This window comes from Limanda limanda, chromosome 12 (assembly GCF_963576545.1).
Source record: "Limanda limanda chromosome 12, fLimLim1.1, whole genome shotgun sequence".
NCBI lineage: Eukaryota > Metazoa > Chordata > Actinopteri > Pleuronectiformes > Pleuronectidae > Limanda > Limanda limanda.
This window is the reverse complement of record NC_083647.1, coordinates 23,321,582-23,348,053: the sequence shown is the minus strand read 5'-3', so window position 1 is coordinate 23,348,053 and position 26,472 is coordinate 23,321,582. Positions and strand designations below refer to the sequence as shown.

The 26,472-nt window shown below is 43.1% G+C and overlaps 2 protein-coding genes across 2 annotated transcripts; both read left to right on the top strand.

Moving 5' to 3' along the window:
* Positions 1-690: 690 nt before the first annotated feature.
* Positions 691-6,193, top strand: pacc1 (proton activated chloride channel 1). Its single transcript, XM_061082341.1, has 8 exons — positions 691-1,036; positions 2,631-2,739; positions 3,579-3,788; positions 3,915-4,069; positions 4,408-4,550; positions 4,785-4,926; positions 5,014-5,121; positions 5,201-6,193. Exons 1-8 carry the CDS (start codon positions 998-1,000, stop codon positions 5,360-5,362), a joined length of 1,068 nt encoding a protein of 355 aa, XP_060938324.1. The 5' UTR covers positions 691-997; the 3' UTR covers positions 5,363-6,193.
* Positions 6,194-6,582: 389 nt separating this feature from the next.
* Positions 6,583-26,221, top strand: znf106a (zinc finger protein 106a). Its single transcript, XM_061082971.1, has 22 exons — positions 6,583-6,649; positions 8,581-8,674; positions 9,076-9,137; positions 10,743-10,934; positions 12,991-14,895; positions 14,988-15,453; positions 15,539-15,608; positions 15,807-15,961; positions 16,215-16,275; positions 16,391-16,708; positions 16,956-17,721; positions 17,833-17,882; positions 18,571-18,716; positions 18,813-18,947; positions 19,031-19,147; positions 19,541-19,732; positions 22,248-22,310; positions 22,430-22,549; positions 22,664-22,735; positions 23,420-23,491; positions 23,605-23,751; positions 24,679-26,221. Exons 2-22 carry the CDS (start codon positions 8,621-8,623, stop codon positions 24,733-24,735), a joined length of 5,220 nt encoding a protein of 1,739 aa, XP_060938954.1. The 5' UTR covers positions 6,583-6,649; positions 8,581-8,620; the 3' UTR covers positions 24,736-26,221.
* Positions 26,222-26,472: the final 251 nt, after the last annotated feature.

The window sequence follows — 26,472 nt, the reverse complement described above, 5'->3', positions numbered from 1 at the left end:
GGATTCACTTCACTTCCTGTCTGCGACAACTTCCGGATGATGCGTTCAAACAGAGTCGGAAATTAGATAGACAAAGGTTTGACAGCTCACTGTGGCCAATCGAGGGCTGCATACCGTTTCTCACACATTACTACCGTCACATGCAGGGTGTGCAATGATAAGAAACAGATTATGGTAATTACCACAGGATAATAAAACTTATTTCAGGTCTATGAAGTTAAACACAGGTGGCAACCACACAGTCTATGTTAAAAACAACCTCAACGTGTAAGTGTTAAGACTGTGAAAAGTGGAATTTTCTGTTTTCTGTTAAGTTAAACTACTTTTTTTCCAAAATCAGAAATAGAAAATTGATATTGTTTTGTTTTTCTCGTTCAGGTTTTTACTTGGTTTTCTTATCAGTAAAGATTATTGGTCCATAATGGAGTGACTCAAACATGAACCCAGAGAAAATAAAGTTTTATATTATATTTTATAATATTTTATAAATATTTGTATCACACAAACGTACTAAAACACAGCAAGATGTATGACTCTGTGGCTGAAATGATAATGGAAAATAAAAGAGTACTGATACAGGCAGATGAAATAAAAGCAACATTCTATTGGTCACTTAAAACTCGAGACTCAGGTCCAGTGACTTCAGAGAAACTTCCTGTGAGCACCTGAAGGCAGCATTAGGTCAACACAGAGGGTAAGGACGCAGGAGACGAGGAAACCAGGACGCACGGTGTGTTCCTGTTGCATCGCGGCCCGGAGCTGTCTCACTATCATGGGATGGGCTCTGACTTTATCTCCGTCACCAGAATCCACACAGGCGGTTTGTGTTGTGTGTTTTGTGAACGAGGCAGCTGAGTGTTGTGTGTTTGTGAACGAGGCCGCTGAGGGACCTGAGGCCTGGGACAAGGGAACTTCATTAAACATGCATCGGGTCGTTATGAAGAGTTCTTTCCAAACTTCTCCTTCTTGTTGTTGTTGACCAGCTCAGTGCAGAGGAATGCTGAGGAAAGCAAACTCCCGGTCTTCATACCGAGAGGTGAGCAGGAGAACTTTAATCTCCTTTATAACAACGCACTCGGTTTCCTATTGCTGCTGTTTGCTGTTTGTTTTCTTATTAATAATTACTAGAATAAGCTGTGCAGGCCCAGTGGCATCATGTGACTGGGCTGCAGGACAGAGCAGCTTCCTGTGAAACCAGCTGACCACAGGGTTCTCTCTCTCTCGTCTGACCGCTTATTAAAACCTGCTGCTCCGAAACTGTTACCTGCATATTGATATTATATATAATTTTATACAATAATATTGTCTTTTGCACACTCTGTCTACATATTCTTACACTCATAGTATATTATATGATCTATTGTATAGTCAAATACTTATATTTATACCTCTACTATATATCATATTATTTCATGCTCTTTGTATATTCTTTGTAAATATAAGTCTATACACATATTTATACATGTGTACATGTTATTATTTATTATTATATTTACTATTATTATTATATATACTGTTGCTGCCATTATTACTATATACTGCTATTATATTGGTATAATTAATATCATATATAAATATATATTATGTTATATTATATACTATATATACTTTACTATTTTTATTTTTATATACTGCCTAACAATAACATTACCATCATATCATCAGTACTATGACCATCATCTTGCCACTGCACCTTATCTACCTATTTATCTTGTGTTTCTGTTTTTATTCTTTCTACCTCAATAATATTTTTTTTTATTCTAATGTATTGTATTTTATTGTATTCAATTATACTGGCTACTATGACGACTTAATTTCCCTTCGGGGATGAAGGAAGTAATCTATCTATCTATCTATCTATCTATCTATCTATCTATCTATCTATCTATCTATCTATCTATCTACCTATCTACCTATCTATCTATCTATCTATCTATCTATCTATCTATCTATCTATCTATCTATCTATCTATCCCTGCAGGAGCATCCTATTAATTTTAATCTTTCTTCTACCTTTCTTCACTGTAAAACATTTTAAAAAGTGACGTATGAATAAAGTGTACTATCATTACTTTAAGTACAAGTAATCCAATACTGTAAAAGTAGTTGTTCAAGATAAATGTACATCAAAGTTATATATAGTGAGTTATCTATTTATATATGTTTATTATCTTTTTTTTTTATTAGAGATGCTTTAAGGTGTATAATCCTTCTGTTGTTTTTGCTGTAGATGCAGCTAATTTGAATATTATGTTGTGTCATCGATGTATTTTAGATATGATATTTATTTTTAATGGTTTTCCATAAATCTTTTACCTGTTTTTGATGGCACAATATATAAATAGCATAATGTAGAATTTGAATATCCACTATTATAAAATATAATTGTCTTTATTGCCACTCTAGATTTATTAATCACTAGTTATATCACATAACATAAATTATATCTAGAGACTTGTTGCTAATCAAATAACAACAAATACATTCATCCATCCCACACTCATCTACATTGATCAAATTCAGATTTTCATTCATATATTAGAATATAAACCAGCAGCCAATGACAAAGAAGTGAATGTTTTTATCTGTGCTGCTGCCCAGAATAAAATATCATCTTCTCCCCCTCACAGTTCAGTGATGATGACGAAGGTGAAGGCCACACACAGTCTCCGGACCCTTATGACGAGTCACCAGAGGACCAGGAGGAGGGAGAAGAGCCGAACGGCAGGATCTCCCCAGGTGGTTTCAAACATTTCTAAGCAGAAACGATGAGAGAGTTTGTGAGTTTGGGTTTTTCAGGTCAACAACTGATAAACTGTGAACTTTGGTCAAAGTGTTGCTGCATTTTATTCTGGTCTTTGTGTAGATAATATCATTTTAAGGGAATGTTGCGTTGTTCATGCTTAACTAGCATCCACCTAGAGCTGATCTTTTATTATTTCTTTATTTAAAAAAAGGAATTATCTTGAATTTTTAATATTGCCAGTAACACAGTATATGCATTGTCGTTTAGGATAATTCACACTAATGATGTTTGCTCACAAGATTTGTTGTATAGATAATATCACCTGACTGAGGGTGATGTGTTCTAATTGAATATTACTGCTACATCAGTCATTTCCTATCACTTCCCCACAAATGGAGAGTTCTGTGTTTATAACACAATCAAAGATTTATTGTTCTTGAGATTTTTCACTGATATTTTCTGAGATGTAGTTTCTGAAATTTATTTTTTTACGCACATAAACGAAAACGATGAGAGAGTTTGTGAGTTTGGGTTTTTCAGGTCAACAACTGATAAACTGTGAACTTTGGTCAAAGTGTTGCTGCATTTTATTCTGGTCTTTGTGTAGATAATATCATTTTAAAGGGAATGTTGCGTTGTTCATGCTTAACTAGCATCCACCTAGAGATGATCTTTTATTATTTCTTTATTTAAAAAAAGGAATTATCTTGAATTTTTAATATTGCCAGTAACACAGTTTATCACCGCTGCTTGGTTCTCTGTTTTCTTGAGGTTGTCTGAATTTGCCAGTTGTATGACTTTTTTCTTTTTATGCTATTTTCTCCGGCTGCAGAGGACGACCTCAGGGAGAGCAGCCCGTCGGGGAGGTTTAGTAAAGCCTGCCTGAAGAACGTCCTCACGGTGGCGCTCATCTTCATCTACCTGCTGCTGACGGCGGTGGCGGCGTTCCTGGTGTACCAGACCATCTCTGACTTCCTGGACAAACTCAACCACCCCGTCATGTCTGTCACCTACAAAGAGGTGGAATCCTTTTCTCCCCCTGGTTTGTATGAATACTAATCTTCAACTGTTCATCGCTTCTAGCAACAACATTTTGTTAAACCAACAATGAAATGTCTTGATCCGGGATGATTTATTATTCATTATTGAGCTGTTGTTTTTTGACAAGGTATCGCTGTCTATCCCGGCCGAGCTCAGCTGCTGAGCTGCAGGCATCACTACCACGACTCCATCCCTCCGTTAGAGAACCCGGGCCAAGCTCAAGAGGGAGACTGTGTGATCAGCAACGTGACTTACGTTGGACCCTTTACAAATCAAACAGAGGTCAGCCATACATTCCTTCAACTGGTGGTCTCACACACGTCAACAATAGAACAGATATAGTTCAAGAATGTTAATACATTTAGCATAGTTTCTGCTCATATACAGGTTGATCATTTTAATGTGGAAGAATCAGTCGACTACTGACGAGATGTTTTAGAGGCTTTTAGGACTTTTTAACTTTGCAGAACTTTTACATTCACAAAACACATTAAACCCTCGAGAGGAAATAAACACTGAAAAAGGGTCATATGCCTCCTTTAAGCTAAGGTGGTAGAAGTGAGATTGATGTGTTGTCTTTTATGATAGATCATCACAACGTCTCTTCTCGTGTCTCACAGAAACGAGCTCTGGTGGTCCGCGGCCCCTCTGATGTCAGAAACAAAGAGCTGATCTTCATGCAGTTCAGTCACAATGAAACAGAAGAGGACTTCAGTGCCATCACCTACATGCTTTTCGCCAAGTTTAGTGACTTGAATGACAGGTAACTGCAAACACCATGATTGATCCTGTTTACTGATGCCTCCTGGTGGCTCACCACACGGATAATGCACCGACTGATTGACAGTTTGCAATTTAAAAGTGATTTAGTGACTTTTGGGTCATGAAACGAAAGGAAACACTGATTTGTAAAAGCTTTGTGACCCAGTGTGATCGTGTATTTAATCATGCACTTGTGCTCTGATGTGATGTTAGTGTTCCCTGTGTTTCCTGACAGCCAGAATCAGTCAGAGTTCATGAGGGACTGTGAGAGGAATTACTCCATGTGGACCTTCTCTGGAGGATTCAGGACCTGGGTCAAGATGTCTTTAGTGAGGACGTCTGGGAAAAGCAATGATGCTATGGAGTTTCGTCAAGAGGTATTCATGTCCGTGCAACTTACACGTGCGTGCGTACGAGATGACAATATACTTTAAAAGCATTAACCTCCGCATTTGGTCTCCTAGTCAACTGTGGTGAAATTCAATGATAAAAGACCTGAGTCGGAGCAAAGCAACCAGCTTTTCTTTGCTGTCTTTGAATGGCGGGATCCTTTCATGCAAGAAATCCGACTGGTAAGTTCTCCGTGACAGTTTGTTATCCACGTCGTCCAGTGTGTCGCTCTGTAACACAACTCTGTTCACTTCCAAACAGATCGTCACCGCAAATCCCTGGAACTCCGTCGCCATCCTGTGTGGCGTCTTCATGGCTTTCTTCAAGGCAGCTAACTTTGCCAAGCTGGCTATTCAGTGGACAAACAGGATGCGAAAGAGGCACCTGAGGAATAAAGAACGGGAACTGAACCAAATCAGCTGATGTTACAGTCTGGTCCGGTTCAGATCTGGTTTATTAGAATCTGTCCTGAGGGGTTTTGAGGTCAGTACACTGTTTTTGCATTGTCGTTCAGGATAATTCACACTAATGATGTTTGCTCACAAGATTTGTTGTATAGATAATATCACCTGACTGAGGGTGATGTGTTCTAATTGAATATTACTGCTACATCAGTCATTTCCTATCACTTCCCCACAAATGGAGAGTTCTGTGTTTATAACACAATCAAAGAGTTATTGTTCTTGAGATATTTCACTGATATTTTCTGAGATGTAGTTTCTGAAATGTATTTTTTTACGCACATAAAAGAAAACGATGAAAGATATCGTGAGTCTGGGTTTTTCAGGTCAACAACTGATAAACTGTGAGCTTTGGTCAAAGTGTTGCTGCATTTTATTCTGGTCTTTGTGTAGATAATATCATTTTAAAGGGAATGTTGCGTTGTTCATTTGTGTATCCTACTTATTCAAAACAATGCTCAGTCATATATGCTGTTAATGTCACTGAGCAGAATCTGGTATGTGTCTAGGATTTATCTCCACTTGATGTATTTGAACTCTAAAGGGATCAGGAAAGTATTTTTCTTGTGTCAGAGGGATCTGACGTTTGTTTTTGTTGAGCTGGAACCAAATTTGTGTCTAATTCCTGTTGTTTTGACATTTTTATTTGAACACTATTCAAATGTATCAGTGTGTCATTGTGTTTGAATACTACTTGAATTATTTCACATGCTGTTGCTGTTCAGGATTGTATATCTCACACACTTTTGTTTGTAGAGAATTTGGAATATAGAAATAAACAATTCTGCCTGGATTTCTAAAGTTTGTGGAGAAGAACAATTCAAAACTCCTGAACGTGTGAATGACTCATATTCTGCCTGAAGCTGTGGAAAATGTCTCAAAGGATAAATAATGCTGGGAGCACAACTTTATTAACTATAGAAATCACTTTGAACACTTTTAATTATGGTTTATACTGTCAACATGAGTTTATTCTTACTAAAATGATAATGATAATGGAATAATATAATTTGGAATAACAGAAATAAAAGTATTTTTATTCCACAACTTGTGAGTAGTATTCTTTACAGCTTAGTATTAGTACTTTTACTAGAATGAAGCTGTGCGGGGAGATCAGATCTTTTAGCCGATGTCCTGTTTTCCCACAGCGCGATGCTCCTGAACGCGTCCGGGTCGCGCAGGATGTTGTTGTTAGCTCCAGCGGTGCAGGGGAAAATGCTGTAGTCTCACACATCTGGATGCTTTAAAGGTACTGAACTCTCACGTATTAATACGCATAACTTTTTGAATGCAACGTGTCGTAGCTGCGAACACTGTCGCGTTTGTAGAACCCGGAATAAGCCACTTGTTTTGGGTCCTTGCTGGTCGCTGGCTAGCTTGTAGCTGCTAGCTTGTAGCTGCTAGCTTGCTAACCTGCGAGTTGTTAATGTTACTAAACGGATTAAAACGGCGTTAAATCGTTCAGCAGTTTGAATTTGCGTTAATAGTTCGTGACTCACGCAGCCTTCGTTGGTATATATTCGCCTTCTCGTCCCATTAGTTGAGGGAGATGCTAGCACACATGCTAATCGAGGAGCTGGGCTAGGCTAACAACAATCGAAACCAGGCTAACGGTAAACTCGTGTTAAACTACTGAGAGAGTTGTTTTCTAACAGTCTCCTGAGTTCTGATCGGTTGATAAACTTCATGTTCAACTGCGATCACAGCGTCGGGAGAGCGAACTTTACTCGATATGTGATGGAGGAACTGCTGGAGGAAGCAGCTAACTGTTAGCAGCTAGGCTAACTCCTCAAGTTGTCACAATGAAAGGAGCAGACGAGCTTTCATCGTCTCTCTCTCTCTTAGTCTGGAGCTTTTAATGTGAGATAACATTGGACCTGACGTCATATTATATGTGATAAACGTTATAAAACAAAGCTTTAATGAACTTTAGAGTCAACGCCCCTTTTTCAGTTGCTGGAAGAAGGAGGGAAGCTGTGTGATGGTTTGTTTGTTTAGACTCGATCGCTTGTATGATTTAAGATATTCGTAATTCAGTGCATCAGCAGATTTAATCACCTTTGAATAGTTTGTTGTGTTACTAGCTTGCTGCCCCCCCCCACCCCATGAGGTCATTTGACCCTGGGATCCTCCTAGTTCCTGATGTCACACTGTAAACTGATGACCTTGGCTGCAAAGACACATTTGTGATGGAGGAAATTTAACAGGCTCCACATTACCAGGAATAGAATACAGGTAGAACTGACTTCAACTCTGGTTATTATTCATGATATTGTTGAGTAAACGTTGCTGTTTGGCGTTGTCATGAATCAATATGGTAGAAGTCGGAAAGTTGTTTGTCGATAGATGGATGTTAGGCAGTGTGGATACAAATAAGAGGAAAGGTGTTTTTTGGGGGCTGTTGATGATACAGATATATATTGGGGGTATAAGGAATTATGTCCTTCCTAACATGTTGTTATCAAACCCTTGTTACGAGGAAATGTTACAACAATTTACACATTTTAGAGTTTAATTACAAACTGTTAAAAATAACTAAACAAAAACACAAGTTTACTTTAATGACACTCTGCGCTTTATCTGCTAAGTCAGGCTTTCTTTCCCTGACTCCAGATTGTGTTGTTAAAAAGTTAAAACATTCTGTTAAAGCAATAGGAAAGATGTTTACCAAATATTTTTGTTATCGTTTAACAGCATCAGAAATATGACAAAGATGGCGGGTTCATCTCTAAATTCATAAACCTATAACCTTCTATAGCAGAAACATGTTTTTAATCAGGGTCAGTTGTGTCTTCTTCACCAGCAGTTGACTCCTGCCCCACATTTCTCAGCCTGTTTGTGAATGTTAAATGTTCCTGTCCAGACATGGGCCTGGTGCTGCCACGGCTCTGCTGCTTCCTGGCCACAGAGTTGCTCTATCAGCAGACTGGAATTAGACCCGGGTTCAGGTTGAACTATGTGCTTGTATTGGGGGCTGTGGTACTGAGGCATGTTGTGGAATAGAGAGGTTTGATCCGTCTGACTCGCTGGGAGCTCAACTACAGACGTACAGTACACTGCTCATATTCCACAGAGGCTGAACCTGTCATTCCGTTTTATCACAAACACACAACTTGTTGCTTTGTCCTTTTGTAAGCTGTTGACATGTGTTATCGTTAAATTCCTTCTCTCTATTGACAGTAATGGGCTGAGATCCACCCTCATTCAATCCTCTTTCAAAATGGCGAGAGACAGAAAGTGCATCCTCTGTGAAACAATCCACGTTTCTAAGCAGGTAAGTCACCCTCAGACCAGGTTCATACAGAATAAACACAGAAATACTGTTGGATTTCACATGATACTTTCAGGAGCTCCGGCTACATTTACACTTGCGAAAATATGAAGGATTTACAAATAATAAAATTAACATTATCATATAAAGTGAATGTTCTATTCAGATGCACATTGTTTTATGCACATAGCTTTGTGTTTATGCACTAATATTTATTTGGAGTCATGCTACTTAATGTATAAATTAATACTTAATTTTCCCTTTTGCACTCACCATTATTACAGGGTTTTTTGTTTTCACTTGCATTTCTTGTTAAATTCTCCCTCTTGTGGCATCTAACACCTAAATAAACATTCAATGCTTAGAATAACAACTTTTCAAGAATTAACAATGTCTATTTCCAGGAGATGGACGAGCACATGAGGAGTATGCTGCACCACCGAGAGCTGGAGAAGCTCAAAGGCCGGTGAGTGTCTAAAAATACACAGCATGCACAGATATCATGGAAACATCAATGCATTACAGAAATTAATCATATACCAACATTGTTTTTCCCAAACAATTTTAGATGTCACCTCTTATTGAACGTTTAAGGGTATGAAATGTTTAGTTCAAAAATCGAATTTGGGTCATGAGGCACGTGTGCACATGGGCACGTGCTGGATCAGGGGATATACGGGCAGCTGTTTCAAGTGTGGAACGTATATTTAGACACAATCTCTCCGGAACAACAGGCCTGAGCGATAGGAGGCAACTGGGTATCTTGTGACTGCCGTGGAGATTACTGAAAGCATGTGGCACGTTGCTGACTTTGAAGAATCTCCACAAGTACAAATATCGATTCAGGTCCGGCGTTGCTGCTGAGCGTCTTTTTAGACCGGAGCTGGTATAGTTGTAAGAAAAATATCGAATATTAATAGAGTGCACATGGATTTAGAAAACTGCCTCTCTATTAATATGTATCTGAAGCTTAAGTTGATACAGTTTTTATTTGACGTCTTTGCTGTCATTAGTGATTCGGGTTTCAGTTTCCTCGCCGCTGCAGCTGAGAACAAACGTGTTGATCCAAATACATTTTATTATGTTTGAACCCCTGTCCATTTATCTGTGGGTTGATTTGTTTTAAAGCAAGATTACAGTAAAACAACAGGACAAATATCCACCAAAGAGGCGTAGAAGGATCAGAGAGAAACCCAGTTTAATTTGGTTTGGTATACGTATGAGTGTGTGAAATGTGCTGCAGCTTGATCGAGAACCGTCCCCGTTGATGACAAGTTTGCCAACTGCACCAGAGGTCAGATAACTGCACCAGAGGTCAGAAAATGGCCGAATGCCATGACACAAATTTGAATTAGAAAACTGAGAAGGAGCCAGCAGAGTCACAACCGGTATCAGAATCACGGGATGACATACTCGGGCTGGGTTTTTGAAGTGGAGGCTGGGAGCAGCTGCACGAGTCTCCAGTTTCACAGGCTTAGCTCGGGATTGGCCAGTGGGCTGCTCGGGCCTGTTTTAATAACACATGCTGGCCTGGAGGGGGCTGGGTCCCGGCTCTCCGTGAGCAGTGTGGGGGTCAAATACAGACATAGCCTTGTGTCGGGTCTCACAGCGCAGCGGACACCATCATGCCCGGACACTAGGCTGCTGTGCTGCGTCCCGGTGCTGTGCTGCACGGCTTGTTTTGGCGGCTGGACATAAACAGCTCGATGAGCACGCTGCCCGGGTCCAGCCTGGCTCCTCCTGCCCTCGCTGCGCCACCAATGGCCTGCTGAAGAACAAATAACAACAAAGATCAGGATGATACACATTTAAACTTTTTTTAAACGGAAAAAAATTGCAAGTTAGCTACCTCCTGATCTGCGACAGATAAACAATTTGGACAACTTATATTTTTTGAAACGGATTGTTGAGTATTCTCCTCTCCTGTTTGTATTCTGACTTTTTAAGTCACAGAAAGTAGAGCCTGAGTTCTTTCCTCTAAGGCTCTGCAGGCGAGAAACCAATACAAGACCAGTTCAGTCACGATGCCGGTGGGAACGATTGAACGCCCGCTCTCGCCTTCCCTCCCCAGGGACTGCGGACACGAGTGCCGAGTGTGCAAGGTGACGGTGGCGAGCCTGACTGATTATGCCAGCCACATTTCCAGTCCCACGCACAAGCAGAATGTGGAGGCGGCGGAACAAAGGCCGGCTGGGAACGACCACGAGGACTACTTCGACCAGAAACTGGTGGAACTGATCGAAAAGAGAAAAGAGCTCATCAGGTAAGGCATTCTTAAAACAACTATTTTATGATGTTATCAGGTTTTAAGTTGGAGGAACAACGGTTGGTAATGAATATGTGATATAAATGTAGTATTATAAAGTCCCTTTGAAAATTTTTACAATTATTAATGCTTATTTATTGGTGAAAACTGCTCTCTGCTCTTTTTAGTGCTCAACATATGTTAGATAAATCCATGTGAATGATGCTGCTGATTTGATATGAAGATAGCTGATAGCTCACAGGTTTACATGTGTGAACAACACACTGTAAACCATGTATAGTCACATTCTGCTCCGTGTCGCTCACAAGACTCATTTAGCTGCAGCTTCACGTCCAGCAGAGTCGTGTCGTGTGTCAGGAGTGCAGACTATAAAAAGTAAGACTGCGACTGAAGTTCAGACGTGACATATTCGTGCCCTACAAACTCTTCTTTAACCTGATCTGTGAGGCTTCCTCATGTGCGTTTTTTTCTTTCCTGAAGACTTGTAGTGTTGATCTCAGTATCTCACTGGAAACGTTAGAAAACACTTCTGACCACAGCATCTGGCAAAGTTTGATATGTGAGGAGACAGTTGACGGCAAAAGTCGACGCTCAGCTGTCGGCCTGTCACATGCCTGAGCTGTAGGTCAGACTGAACTGAACCAATCCTAGACGTCTGCTGGCAGCGTGCCAGGAGAATGTACGGTTGCCAAGGGAATCTGTTTAACGATCTGTAAAACAGATTCAAATAAATCTCAAATCACACAAGATATACCGTTGCTGCCAGAGAGGAGGAGAGATTTTGTTTTACCACTTTTGAAATCGTCAGCAAACTATTTTCTTTTTACACATCCTTCTATTCATTCATGAAAACAGCTGCTGGCTGCAAACAATGGTGACGGGTTTGGTGAGAACAAACCAAAAGTGATGGTTTAAAGACACTAAATCTCTCTGTGAACTTAAAGAGAAGATGACAACTCCGTGCTGACCCCCACTCAGACTGCTAGGAACCTGGGTGTGACACTCGACTGCCAACTCTCCCTTTCTGCCAACATTACTGCAACAACGCGGTCCTGTAGATTCATGCTTTACAACATCCGGAGAATACGCCCCCTTCTCACTCAGAAGGCGTTGCAGGTTCTGGTCCAGGCCCTGGTCATCTCACGCCTCGACTACTGTAACTCCCTCCTGGCAGGTCTACCTGCTACTGCCATCCGACCTTTGCAGCTCATCCAGAATGCAGCAGCTCGACTGGTTTTTAACCAACCTAAATTCACTCGCACTACTCCGCTCCTCCGCTCCCTACACTGGCTACCAGTGGCTGCCCGCATCCGGTTCAAAACACTAGTACTCGCATACCATGCTGTAAACAGATCAGGTCCAGTTTACATCCAGGACATGGTCAAACATTACACACCAGCACGTTCACTCCGCTCTGCTTCAGCTAAACGACTCGTTGCTCCTTCACTGCGAGCTAAACACTCATCAAAATCACGACTGTTTGCTGTCCTAGCTCCTAAATGGTGGAATGAGCTCCCACTCGACATCCGGACATCTGAAAGTTTACACATCTTTCGCCGAAAACTAAAAACACACCTCTTCCGACTGTACCTTGAATAAAATAAAAAAAAAAAAAAAAACACACTAACGACTTTTGAAAACTAACACTTTGGTAGCACTAAAATGGCACTTACTTATAGCACTCTGTAGTTTTGCTTTATTTCGAAGAAATTTTACTGTCTTGATTCTTGTTGTTCTTGGTTTGTACCCTCAGGGTTGAATGCACTTATTGTAAGTCGCTTTGGATTAAAGCGTCAGCTAAATGAAATGTAGTGTAATGTAAAAGATCTGTGTGTTCAGAGAATCAAATACAAACAACTCTTCTGATTACTTTTGAGTTTTCTTTGCATTTCTTCTGAGAGCATTGTGGCGTTACTTCTCACAACCTTCACTAAAGACCAGGAGCTAACACCTGTAACTTTACATGTACGTGTGTGTGTGTACATAATAGCATTATGAAAGCAGAAGTAACTTAAAAGTGGCCACTGAGTGAAGATCTGTGTCTCGTTCTTAGGAAAGAAAAGGAGGCTGCCGCGGTGAAGCTGGCAAAAGAAGAAGAGGATTGTAGGAGAAAGGAGGAGTTTCAGCAGCGGTTAAAAGAAGCTAAGGAGCGTTACCAGCGGGAATACACCTGGCAGCAGCCGTCACAGGGCTTCGGGGGATCTGGTCAGAACAAAACTTGGTATGGCGGCAACCGATACAGCGCCAGACCAGGGGAGCCACGGCCCTGGCACTGCAGTCAACAGGGAAAGAGCGCCACCTGGCATGCTCAGGAGCCTCCCAACTTCCAGAAATGGGAATCTGAAGAGCGTGTTGGAAGCTCGCTCAGCCAGGGAGGGTGGGGCAGGAGGCAGTGGGATCACGGCGGATTACCTGGCAATCAACAGAATCGACTGCCGTGGCTCAGCAGCGGCGGCAGCAGTAATGGGGTCTACGGCCAAAACAATATATCTCAGTACCAACAAAGACCCCGACCCTTTGGCAGCTCGGGGCCAATTCCTACGCATCCACCTCCCCCTAGTTTTTCTTCCCGGGGTTCGAGCCAGTTTCAAAATACTGCCAGTAACGAGAGAAGTCAGCCGAGTAACGGGGTTCAAGTTAGCAAGGGACAAACAGCCGAATCTGAGCCCAACGGTAGTAAGAGCTCTAAGACCTGTGGTAGCAATCCAAAGCTGGACAAAGCCTGTCGCTGGTCGCCCTATCCCGCCACAAAGGGCTCCGAGTCCGCACCCCATAAAGAAACCAACCCAAATTCATCAGAGAAGCACCCCAAAGTCCCTAAGCCCCAAAAGCAAGATACAGCCCCGGAAACCAGTGCCTTTAACAAGCTGTCCCGACCTGAGAGGGAACCAGGGCCGTTGCCCCCTAGTGGACGATCTGTGGAAGCGAAAGAGAGGCCAAAATCCGATTTTAAAACCAAACCGAGGGAAAGCAGCAGCAGCAGCAGCAGTAGAAGCAGCAGTGCTCAGAGGGAAGGACACCAGAGCTCTGCATCTGCTCCCTCCAGTCAGAAGGTCAGTAAATCCTCACTGCAGAAAGACAAGAAGACGTCCTCACTTCCTGTTCTCGCCACTCACACACTGAGTAAGGTCTCCGGTCAAGGGAACGCACAATCAAAGCCCACTTCAAAGCAGAGTGGACTCGGCTCTAAAGCTCCACTTATTGGGCCCCTGAAGTCGAGGCAGGAACGGCAGCTCCCGGAAGTCCCCAGGAAAGAAAGACTGCCAGTGTTAGAAAAGAGAGGTTCTTTGGATAGCTCGGGTAGCGACAGGATGGAAATCTCACAGCACATAGTGGAGGAGCAGCAGAGGGATTGTGCTCCGAGTCAGATCGGAGTGAACAAAGAAAACAGCTGCAGGCAGGATGCAGCCAAACCAGATTCATCCGTCAGGCCAGAGAAGCCTGGGTTGAAATCTCCAGACAGCCGCCAGTTCCTCCAGTCGTTACAAGTTAGCACCTCCAACATGGAGAACTCGGAGTTTGCCGCCTCAAGCAGGGAAGAGGAGAACAGCGGGAAAGTGGAGGAGCGACCCTGCTCCCTGGCCCCAGACGAGGCTCTGCAGGCGGTTGAGGCCGAGCAGAGCTCAGAGAGCGACACCTCCAGGAGCGGCGAGGCCCAGACCGAGGCAGGAGCGAACACAAGCCAGTCCAAGCTTGACCTTCCTCCCGTCTTAAAACGAGACCTGACCAAACACATCAGCTCCAAGAGCAAAGCGGGAGGCCACGAGCCCAACCTGAACATCGCCAGGCGGGTGAGGAACCTGAGCGAGTCGCGGAGGAGTGACTCGGAGAAGGACTCGGGGCTCAAACCCACCGTGCGGCAACTCATCAGCTCCTCCGGCTCCCGGCGCAACGTGAACTGGGAGCAGGTGTATCAGGAGGTCAGGAAGAAGCAGGACAAAGGGAAAGGGATGCCAAGGTAAGAGTTCTCTTTTAGCGTTTCGATTTTACAGTGAAAGTTATTCTATTTCCAGCTGCTTTCAGCTCATTTTATGTTTTGTCTCACTCCAGGTTTGGGATAGAGATGGTGCCCAATGAACAGGAGGACCAGAGCCAGGAGGAAGATGACATTCCCGGGTTGGAGGGTCTCAGCTGGGAGACCTTGATGGAAGCTTCTGCTCCCAGTGGCACGCGGAAACGCTCCTTATCAGAGAGCAGCCTGGCCCCCGAATCCACCGCCTCTCTGTTTAAGTCCCTCCTGTCCAAGGAAATGTCACAAAGAGAAATCCTCAGCTCGGAACCACAGGGATCTTCTATCTCTACCTTGTTCGCTCAAGGGATCAAAGACGTTCCCTGTAAACAAGAGGTGGATGACACACTCGGTCAGTTTGGGGCGGAAGCACAGAAGCAGCCGGAGAAGCCGACCTCAGCCACAGTGAGGGCCCTCCAGAGATCGGACTCGGTGCTCGGGGACAGCAGCTCGGGGACGGAGCAGTTAGACGCTCAGGGAACAGGGAAGAGGCGACGAGCTGCTGGGGTGAGTCGACGAAACCGAGTCCAAACGGATTCCACGTGTCCGCGTCTCTTTCGAGTGGTGTTGACTCTGTCTTTCTCTCTTGTAGGACGCTCACAGTGCAGAGACGTCGTGCTTGGAACACAACAGAAAAAGACGGAAGGTCAAAACCAAAAAAGGTAATAAAACGGTATTACTCCTGGTTCATGGACACAGTTAATGGATGTTTCATATTGTCTCCGCTGATGGAACCTGATGATCTCGATGGATTTAAAGCCTCAGTCGTCTTTGAGACTAATGTGCAGGACTTTAGCATCGCAGCTACATTAGATTGAAGCCAGAGTTGTGTTTCTAAGTGTCCCTGGTGCTCTGTGCAGATCGTCTGCAGATCGACCAGCTGCTGGCGGTGTCTCTACGGGAGGAGGAGCTGAGTCGCTCCCTGCAGACTGTGGACTCCAGCCTGATCCAGGCCCGCGCTGCGCTGGAGGCCGCCTACATCGAGGTGCAGCGCCTCATGGTGGTTAAACAGCAGGTAAAAACATCTCCCATCATCTCAAGATTTACCTTACTTATTCCTTTTGTACTAGATCAGTCTCATGTTAATTCCATTGTTGTCTCGTGGTTATTTATTCGTGTTGATTCACTGCTTCTAAGCTCCTTATTTTCTTTGGTTTAAGTGCAAACTTAATGTTTTGTTTCCAAGGTATTAATCACCTAAATATGAATCACTTACGAGCAACAGTTTTCACTTTCTGACTGTTCTTGTGTGGCTGTGTCTTCCTCAGGTCGCTGTAGAGATGAGCACATTGAGAAACAAGCGCATTGAGTTACTCAAAGGGATGCAAGGTAAGAACCCATGTCTGTGTCTGTGTGGATGCTACGACTGTAACTAACCATCGAAACCAATTCTTAATAACAAATAACAATAGTTGTATTTAATCAACTCTTTTTTCAAACCCAGGTATTGAGGAGGAAGCCCCTCCGCTCAAACTGAAAGAAGAAAAGATGGATGTCGTGGATACAGATCCACACTTAGCTTCCTCCCTGATGTTCTCCCCTGTAACGGACACTGCTGCTGCTGCGCTCAGTCCGAGTCCTCCTGCTCAACGTGCCTCCCCCCCGTCCTCCAGTCTTCCCTTCATGTCTGCAGTCATCAAAGAGGAGCCCCAGTCCCCGGTCCACGTCAGCTCGGAGCCGGACCCTCTGGAGACCGTGGCTCTCTGTGCTCACACCACCACACCGGAGCTGCCGGTCGCTCCTGCTGCAGCGTCTTCGCCAAGTAATTACATTTAATGCAAAACACCCACAACACCATGTGGCGTTAACCTTTTAAAACCAAACATTTTACACTTTATTAATCTGTATCTAATAATAATATTTAAACAGTCATGGATTTTACCTTCCGAATTAAGTTTAACCGTTAAGTGCAGTAGCTCAAGAGGAAATAGTTAAAATACTCCCACATGTCCTTCCATTTCTGTCAATAATAAACTGTGCAGTTTACTAACACTTGAATCTGTTTGCAGATCCTGGCCTCAACTGTCAGCCGTCTCCTGAGAGAAATCCTGAGCTCTACCAAACCAAAACAGAGCATGTGTGGGAGAACCTTGAAGACAACGAGAGCTCGTCAGGGCCGTGCGAGAGGATGGACAAGGGCGTCCAGGCAACGAGGAACTATCTGAAAACTGAAATCGACACCGAATCCTCCATGAAGCTTCTCTCGCCGAGCAGGAAGGGCTCTGATGCGGGGGCCGTGGTCGACTGTGCAGCCACAAAGACGTTCGAGATCCCCTCGGTGCCCTCGGTGCTCAACCTGCCCGCCTCTCCGTCCGAGCTGAGCAGCGGGAAGCGTGTGAGGAAGCTGAAGAAGAGGAAGGTGCTGAAGAAGGCCCAAGGCACGGAGCAGCTGGAGAGCAGTGACACCGAGGTGGATGGGGAGTTCTCCCGGCCGAGGTGGCTCCGGCCACGCAGGAGACCCAGTGGAGGCTCCCAGGTCAGCACCTCCACTCTGCCCACGGACGATAGAGAGGGTGACGTGACCATGGAGGAGGTGCAGAGGCAGAAGGTGGACCACAAACACATGGTGGAGCTTCCCCACATGGCCTCCACTGAGCTGAGGGTGAACTTAGATTCAGAGGAGAGCATGGAGGTCACTGCAGTCTGTCAGCAGCTCCACACCGATGCTCCACATCCCACTAAAGTCCCACCCTCCTCCAGACCTGGGACTCAGAACCTGGCCTGCAACGAGGTCACCTCCACAAGTGACATGGACATCTGCAAATCCTCTGAGAGGTTTGTAGAACAGTTTTACAGAGTCATAAAATGAAAGAACTCAATTTTAGAATAAGATTTAACTTTGGCAAATAATACACCGATTAATCTTTTCCATCTTTTCTCCCCCAGCGACTTGCCGTGTCCCGTCACGTTGCCCCGGACGATGAAGAACTCATCAGGTTTGTTCACCTCTCGAGACGTGTTTGTGTTATAAAGGTTGAACTAGTGTTTTTAAAAGTAAATACAGGTTTTTGCATTTTTCCGTCACCCAATCGTATAAATGAAATCGACCTCCCCGGGAGCATCTTTAAGTTGTGACCATGTAACCAAACATTAAATCCTGCCATGTTCCAAGCAGCCAAAATTAGACGTGTCAGGCTCCCTGCCAAATTAAAATAGACTCTTGAGCGCCCAAATTACTTTTTATGGGCAAGATATTCATAGTGACAGTGTGGAGCCGGATGAGTTGTGATGAACGGACACGACTTTGTGAAAGTGTGTATATTTAACCTGATGTATATTAACGGACGGTCCACACGTCTTCAGATGTTCATGCTCCAGCCTCGTTAAAGCAGCTTCTATGACGACAAAAGACAAAACTTGAGGGAAAATTAATTTCTTGACACATTTAAAGCAAATTACAATTTTGAGTTTAGAGAAGTGGAGACATGCACCGGTTTATTGTTGTTGACCAGCAACTATTGTCATCTTTAATTAAGCTTTGAAGGCCATAATAATTCCCGTTTAAACTGAATGTATGACTTTTAGGTTAATTCCATTTATTCTAAAGAAGCAAATGCACAAATTGGATTTAGTCTACACGTCACATGTTGCGTTACCGTTTTCGTGTGTGTATTTCTTCCCCAGATGTGTCTTCTGACCACGGTGAGGATGCGATGCCCACGGAGGGGGGGTTCGAGGGCCACCAGGAGGCGGTGAACGCCATGCAGATCCACGACGGGCTGCTGTACACGTGCTCAGGAGACCGGACTGTCCGAGCCTTCGACCTGGTGGTGAGTGTGGAGGAAACTCTGCTGAGGACTTTCACAATATCAGTGTTTTTTCTCGGTGAACATCACGTTCATATTTTCTTCTCTTTCTTGTTGCAGAGTCATAAATGTGTGGGTGTGTACGGTGGCCACAGCTCCAAAGTGAGCTGCCTGTGGGTGTCCGCGGCTCCCAGTCTGCATCACCGCCTGTATACTGGTTCCAGTGACCAGACCATCCGCTGCTACAGCCTCAAGGTAAAAACACACATTGAAATCACCGTTTCAGATGATGTGCCACATTGCTGCCACATTCTGTAACGCTTCCTCCTTGTCCACAGACTCAAGATCTGGAGCATCAGTTTTCCCTGTCGGACCGAGTCCTCTGCCTCCACAGCCGCTGGAAGACGCTGTACGCCGGCCTGGCCAACGGCACCGTCGTGACCTTTAACCTCAAGGTGAGAAACGCAAAGTCACACACAATGAAAGATATATCGGACTCCTGGTTTCCCAGAGCTGGGCTGAGGATGTGAGACGAGGAAAAATGAGACAAATAATACAGCTTGTGACTTAATAATGCAATAGAACACTTACTAAAGCTCAGTAATTAAAAGTGCTGCATGGAATCGTGCCATAAACCCTATATTTCTATCTGTAATTATAAATGTGCCCTCTAGAAATTGCCAGGATGTTTGTGGACACTTAAATTGAGATCTATCTATTGTGTATCTCTTAATAAGAACTAGTTTTATCGTTAGTTTACAATGATCTATTTGTAAAGTGGTGATTTGAAATCCAAAATCTCCGTTCAGTGGCTTTTGTCTTCATTTGTCACCTGTTGCTTGGTTCAGACAAACAAGCAGATGGAGGTGTTCGAGTGCCACGGGCCCCGGGCCGTGAGCTGTCTGGCCACATCGCAGGAGGGAGCACGGAGGATCCTGCTGGTCGGCTCCTACGACAGCACCATCAGCGTGAGGGACGCCAAGAACGGCCTCCTGCTGCGCACGCTGGAGGGACACATCAAAACCATCCTCTGCATGAAGGTAACCTCATCACCAGCGAGCAAGTAGGAGTTTATAAACAGTGTCCCAGCAAACAAGGAGCGGGACTGAAACAGTGTCTTCTCCGTTTTTTGAATAGAGGAACATTGAGGGACAGTTGTGGCTCAGGGGGTAGAGCGGGTCATCCACTAAACCAGATCGGTGGTTCGATCTCCGACACCTTCAGTCCAAAGTCTCGCAAATTGCCCGTCTGTGTCAACACGGTGTGAATGTGTGCGTAATGGGTGGATGCAACTTTTAGTGTTAAGCAGGGTTCGTACGGTCATGGAAATCCTGGAAAAGTCATGGAAAAAAATAATCTCCCAAAAGTTTTGGAAAAGTCATGGAAATTTGTTATATTCATATTTTCATGTCGTTCATTTTAGGGATGGGCATAATTAATAGACGATCGATTAATTGATCATTAAGAATTTCTTTTCATCGATGAAAACTATTGCATGTTCGCTATGTGGCAGGAGGTCAGAATATCAGAGTTGCTCTGAACGCAGCACAGGGAGGATGTTAGCAGCTGGAGGAAGCAGCCCGGAGCTAAGGGGTTCCGGGAGTGAGGGCGTGACAACAACCGGACTGAGAGGTCGAGAACCGTCAGATCGAGCTAGCTCTCAGCGGCTAGCTGCTCTCAGCGGGGCTCAAGAGTACAGCAGCGCATATTTTCAAATGTAACCATTATACAGATCCCGATTAACTGCCACAAGAGTTGTTCATCTTGTAATAAAGATCTCAATGAGGAAACACGCTGTGTTTTCACTGCATTTTAATATAGCCTATAAATAGTGAATCCTAATATAAAAATATTAATGATTAATCGAAAATCGATCGTTAATTCTCCCGACGATCGATTAAGAAAATTTAATCGAATGCCCATCCCTAGTTAATTTACGCTGAGTTTTAAATAATTCATATGCTTTTAAAGAAATACGCTCAAAATATAGGCAGGCATACTTGGGTTTATGTTATTTAAGGTATACTGTATGCCTTGGAATTCTCATTGTTAGTTTGAATACTACATTTTGTCACTTTTTCGCGTATACACCGAGATTTCACAAAATGTTCGGTCATGGAAATTTGGTTTAAAGTAGGGCTGTCAGTTTAACGCGTTATTAACGGCGTTAACGCAAACCCATTTTAACGCCGTCAATTTTTTTAACTCGAGTTAAAGCAGAGCTGCAGCTGCAGCTTCAGTATCTGTGTTCGCCTTCAGTCTGACCTGCTCTCGCTTTTTGTTTTAATATTTCGCCACCTAAACTATATATTTTAAAGCTACTGTTGCGTCCCACAGGACACGGAACTTCTTCATGGTTTAGTAACTGGTATTTTCCTCTACACGAACATGTGCACCTCTCGCTGTTACTCCGTCACTCGCAGACATCAACACTTCACTTCCTCATTGATCCCCGATCCCCCCATCCTATTGGTCCAAACAGTCACATGTCCCACCCAGACCCCTTCAGTGACCGTCAGACATCAGAGCGCTCCTTCAACAGTGTTTTACTGATTATACGTCAAAACCAAACATAAACATAAACCCAGTCCGTTACACAATTAGGCTGCAGCTATATGTTTTTATTTATTTAAAAATAGGGTACTTCTTATTTCATACATTTTCCACAAATAAGGGGAGGACTCAAATAGCCCTACAAAGTTCTGTGTTTCATTTATTTCAAAGTAGGCCGACACCTGCCTGTGTATTTTGTTTGTTTGTTATTTGTTGCTTGTCTGTTTGAGTAGCTAAGAAGTAGTAGGCTTACCTTTTATTGGTAACCTAACTGTTATGGTTCATTGTTTCTGAAATAAGAGGACTGACTGCTATGTTCACAGCAAACTTGAAAAAAATAAAATATTAAGCCATGGTTTAACTGCACTATAGGCTGAGTCCTTGTTTACCTGAAATGTGCACTTTATAATTTTATTTTGTACCGCCCTGTTTTCAATAATATAAAACATTTGCATAAAGCAAGCCAATCCACTTTTCCATGTTGATAAGAGCATTAAAACGAAAGTAAAATTATGGAAAAATAATAAATGAAGGAACATTCAGAATAGATACAAATTTGCGATTAATTGCGATTAATCGCGAGTTAACTATGACAAAATGCGATTAATCGCGATTAAATATTTTAATCGTTTGACAGCTCTAGTTTAAAGTTATTGAAAAGTCATGGAAAAGTCATGGAAATCCATTGGTCAAGGACAGTAAATGGAGAAATTTGACTCTATGGCAGTTGACATAGACTTGACATGACAGCAGGTTTTTCATTTTTTGTTTCGAGTTGTTGATGTTGTTGATGACTTGTATTGTTGTACTTATTGTTCAATAAAAAGAAAATGGTAAAAAAGAAATCCATTGGTCAGAATGTGTATGAACCCTGGTTAAGTGTTGTGAGTCGACGATAAGACAGGGAAAGCTTTATGTAATTACACTCCTCTTACTATGTGATGAAATATTTCTTTGTGCTGATGATTTATATTTTGAGTTTATTTCCTCGTCTCTTCTCAGGTGGTCAATGATCTGGTTTTCAGTGGCTCCAGCGATCAGTGCGTCTACACACACAACATCCACGTGAGTAATGCAGTTTATCTCTTTCTACACAATATACAAATGTTTACGTGTGAAAACTCCATTTCATAGTGTTGTTGAATCCCGGTTATATAATGTTCTGCCTCTCTGTGTGTCTGCAGACAGGGAAGCTGGTGCGAGTCTATAAAGGTCACAGTCACGCTGTCACCGTGGTGTCCATCCTGGGGAAGGTGATGGTGACCGCCTGCCTGGACAAACTGGTCAGAGTCTACGACCTGCAGGTCAGTGACATGACACCATCTGTCCTCTCAGATTAATGAAACACTCCCAGAGTCGGTCCCTGCTTTAATCTGCTCCCACAGAAACAACTAACCCGTTTCTTTGTTCCTCCTCAGTCTCACGACCAGCTGCAGGTCTACGGTGGACACAAGGACATGGTGATGTGTATGACCATCCACAAGAACCTGGTGAGATTTACAGCAGTGATGTTAGGGATGGGATATATTTAAACATATTTATTGGTTTATACGGGGGGGGGGTATATGGGAGGAGCAACATCACCCCATAGCATGTTGACCAGCTCTTGTTTTTGCACAAGAATTTAAACATACCCAAGCACTAGCTTTGTATCGGCTACATGCAAACAACAATAGCCTACTTTTTTTTTATTTCAAAGTTTATATTTTAAGAAAACTTTTATTCATTCTATTTAATTTACCTTTTATTTATTGTTTAAAAGTAGCCTAAGTGGCTTACATTTCTTAATCTGTCAGTTTGTGTGCAGTTGACAGGGGCTATACAATGATAGGGAACATTTTTTTTAATTTTCTCTATTGGCTGCCCGGCAGTCATTAAGTAAATGTTAATATTTGAAATAAAACTGGTAAAGCTCTAAGTGAATTTGACTGTGTTGTTTTTGAAGGTATGATTCAACATTTTTCCATGGTCCAGTATTTAAAAAAAAAAAAAAAAAATCCCAGGAAATTGTAATTTCGAATCGCAATACTTACAGAATCGCAATACATATCCTATCGCCACCCAAGTATCGTGATAGCATTGTATCGATTCCCGTCCCTACTGGGATGTGATCGCATCCGATGGGGAAGTGTATGAATGTGTGGTGAACATGTGTGTGTGTTGTGTGTTTTCAGATCTACACGGGCTGCTACGACGGCAGCGTGCAGGCCACCAAACTGAACCTGATGCAGAACTACCGCTGCTGGGTGAGCTAAGGGACAAGAAGTGGAACTGGGAGGAGATGAATTGATTGATGCAACTGTCTGGATTTCATTGTGGAGTTTTTATTTGATTTCCTAACCACGTGTTGTGTTGACAGTGGCACGGCTGCTCGCTGGTCTTCGGGCTGACGGAGCATCTGCAGCAGCACCTGATCCACGACCACACCAGCGCCAACTTCCAGACGCTCAAGTGCCGCTGGAAAAACTGTGAAGAGTTTTTCTCCTCGCGCAACAGCTCCAAGCAGGTGAAGAGAGACACCACACACATTCCCTGTTGTTGGTGTTTTTGTGTTCCTTTCTCTTGTCTCACATTAATGGTTATTACATATCGTGGGTATTTAGTAGGGACGGGAATCGGCAGGGACCTCCCGATACGATACTATCACGATATTTAGATGGCGATACGATATGTATTGCGATTCTCTGTAAGTATTGCGATTCGATATTACGATTTCCTGCGATTTCTTTTGGTTATTTTTTTTTTTAAAAACTGGACCATGGAAAAATGTTGAATCATACCTTCAAATACAACAGTCAAATTTTACAAGTTTTATTTTAAATATTAACATATTAATGACTGCCGGGCAGCCAATAGAGAAAATAAATATAAATGTGCCCTATTATTGTATAGCCCCTGTCAACTGCACACAAACTGACAGATTAAGAAATGTATGCCACTTAGGCTACTTTTAAACAATAAATAAAAGGTAAATTAAATAGAATGAATAAAAGTTTACTTAAAATATAAACTTTGAAATAAACAAAAAGTAGGCTATTGTTGTTTGCATGTAGGCGATGCAAAGCTGGTGCTTGGGTATGTTTAGATTCTTGTGCAAAAACAAGAGCTGGTCAACATGCTCTGGGGTGATGTTGCTCCCCCAATATATCCCCCCCCGTATAAACCAATAAATATGTTTTTAAAAAATTGATTTGGGAGGCAGCATGGCGATTTAAAATCATCATTCACAAGAATCGCGATTTGTAACTGAATCGATTTTCCCCCCCATCCCTAATATTTAGACATTTGATCACCTGGAGCTCTGGGAAACAGTGATGGGCATTTTGAACCATTTTCTGATGCGACACACGGAACCAAACCAGAAACTACCTGTGAAATGAATTAATAATGATGATGTGTCCTCAGCTTGATGGATGTTTGATCTGTTTTGCAGGGGATGCTGACTCACATGTGCAGACATGCTGAGGAGGAGCTTGACCTGGAGCCTTAAAGTTCGGGTGGTGGGAACATCGCCTTCTTCCCTTCCCTGTTATCTTTACCCCCCCCCCCCACACTGTTGACCTCCCATATTGGGGGGGGACGTTCTTGGGACCCACTTAGCCCGACGAGTGGCGTCTGATGACTCCATCCTTTATGTTCGGTGTTGGAATCCAACCACGATACAATCACGACGGGAGGGTTGGATGTGCTGTTGTTTATTTTATATGTTCTTCAAAAACACGCCTTCCTCTCTCTCTCTCTCTCCGTCAGTCTGACCACTGCAGTTCCTCTTTTCACTGACCAAAGTAAAACCAGGAAACACGACTTTTGCTTGACTGAAGAAACGTCAGCGTTGCCGGTATCAGAGCGAGTTGTTACGCTTTTCTTTTCCAAAAATGCGACATTAAAACCAGTAATCATCCTCGGGATTGGTCGGCTTCTATATGGCATGGGGTTCAGAGATGTTTTTATTGTTGTTGTGATGTTTCATGTTGAGCAACCCTACTGTTATTTTAGTTTTCCTCTACGAAGTTTCCTTTGTTCACGCCAAGTAGAGAATAATAATTTAAAGTTTTCAGAAATGAATGATGTCGTCTCTAAGTTGCTTTTGAAGGAGTTTCATTGAAGTGGCAGGATTTAGTTATTTTCCGGTTTGGTTTTAATCGATGTTGGAGGTGAAGAATAACGGATTCTAACGGCCGTCGGGTTCAGTTCCAGTTGTTTTATTTAGTTCTGTTGCTCATTCAGGTGATTTGAAGGAGTTGAGGGATTCTGCTGCGGTGCTGTGTGACCCGGCCTGACGTGGCCTTTTGAGAAATTTGCCTTTGCAGTGAAAACTGAACCGAGATGTGAACGTGGTGTGTGTGTGTGTGTGTGTGTGTGTGTATGTTTGTGTTAATGTGTGGATTTATTCCTCATAACTGTCGACAGAGTGCTTTTCCATGAGTGAGTGTGAAGTGATGCTTTTATGACGGGATAATCCCACTCGAGGAAATGTTGTGTTTTTGGAGTTAATTTAATATTTGGAGCATTGGGCAGGAGGCGGGATGGTTTACTGACAAAGTGTGGACGTGAAGGATGTTCAGAGGAGGTGTTGGATGGAAGAGCTCGAAGGGAAGAATAAGGATTCATGTCCCATGCCATACTTCACCCTCTTTAAAGACAAGCGAGTTGGTAACCGCTTTTTTAACCGGCTCATTAAACCAGTTTTAACCAGTGTGCTCTCCGGCAGACTTTGTGTGGTGAGCGCTCTCTCAGTCAGATCTTCTGCTGAGGGTTTGTTCACCTGATGTTCTCCCAGCCGCCGACCTTCAAACCCCCCACACGACCGTTTGTCATCTTCTACGAAAACGTGCAGTTCCCTCTCTTACCTGGCATCCCTGAGTTTCTTCAAGTTTTTCAGTTGTTCTCAAAGTTGTGACGAGATATTTTTTAAGAAAGTGCAATCAAAGAAATTGTTAATTATAATAAAAAAAAGAATGTTGCAGCATTTAAAACTGGTTTCTGTCGTCTTTATGATGTTTTTTACTCTTTAAATCGAAACGTGTCCGAACCACAGACTGTAGAATACAGACGGATGACGTGTCTTCACTTCCTCCTTCGATCCAGAAGTGAAGCCAAAACATCGCGGTACGAACGCAGCGGCCATCTTGTGCTGATGATGTCATTTGAAGCCAGAGTCTCAGCTGTCAATCATCTCTCCTGCTTTTATAGCATCAAGAAACTCATAACTAAACAAACATCAGTG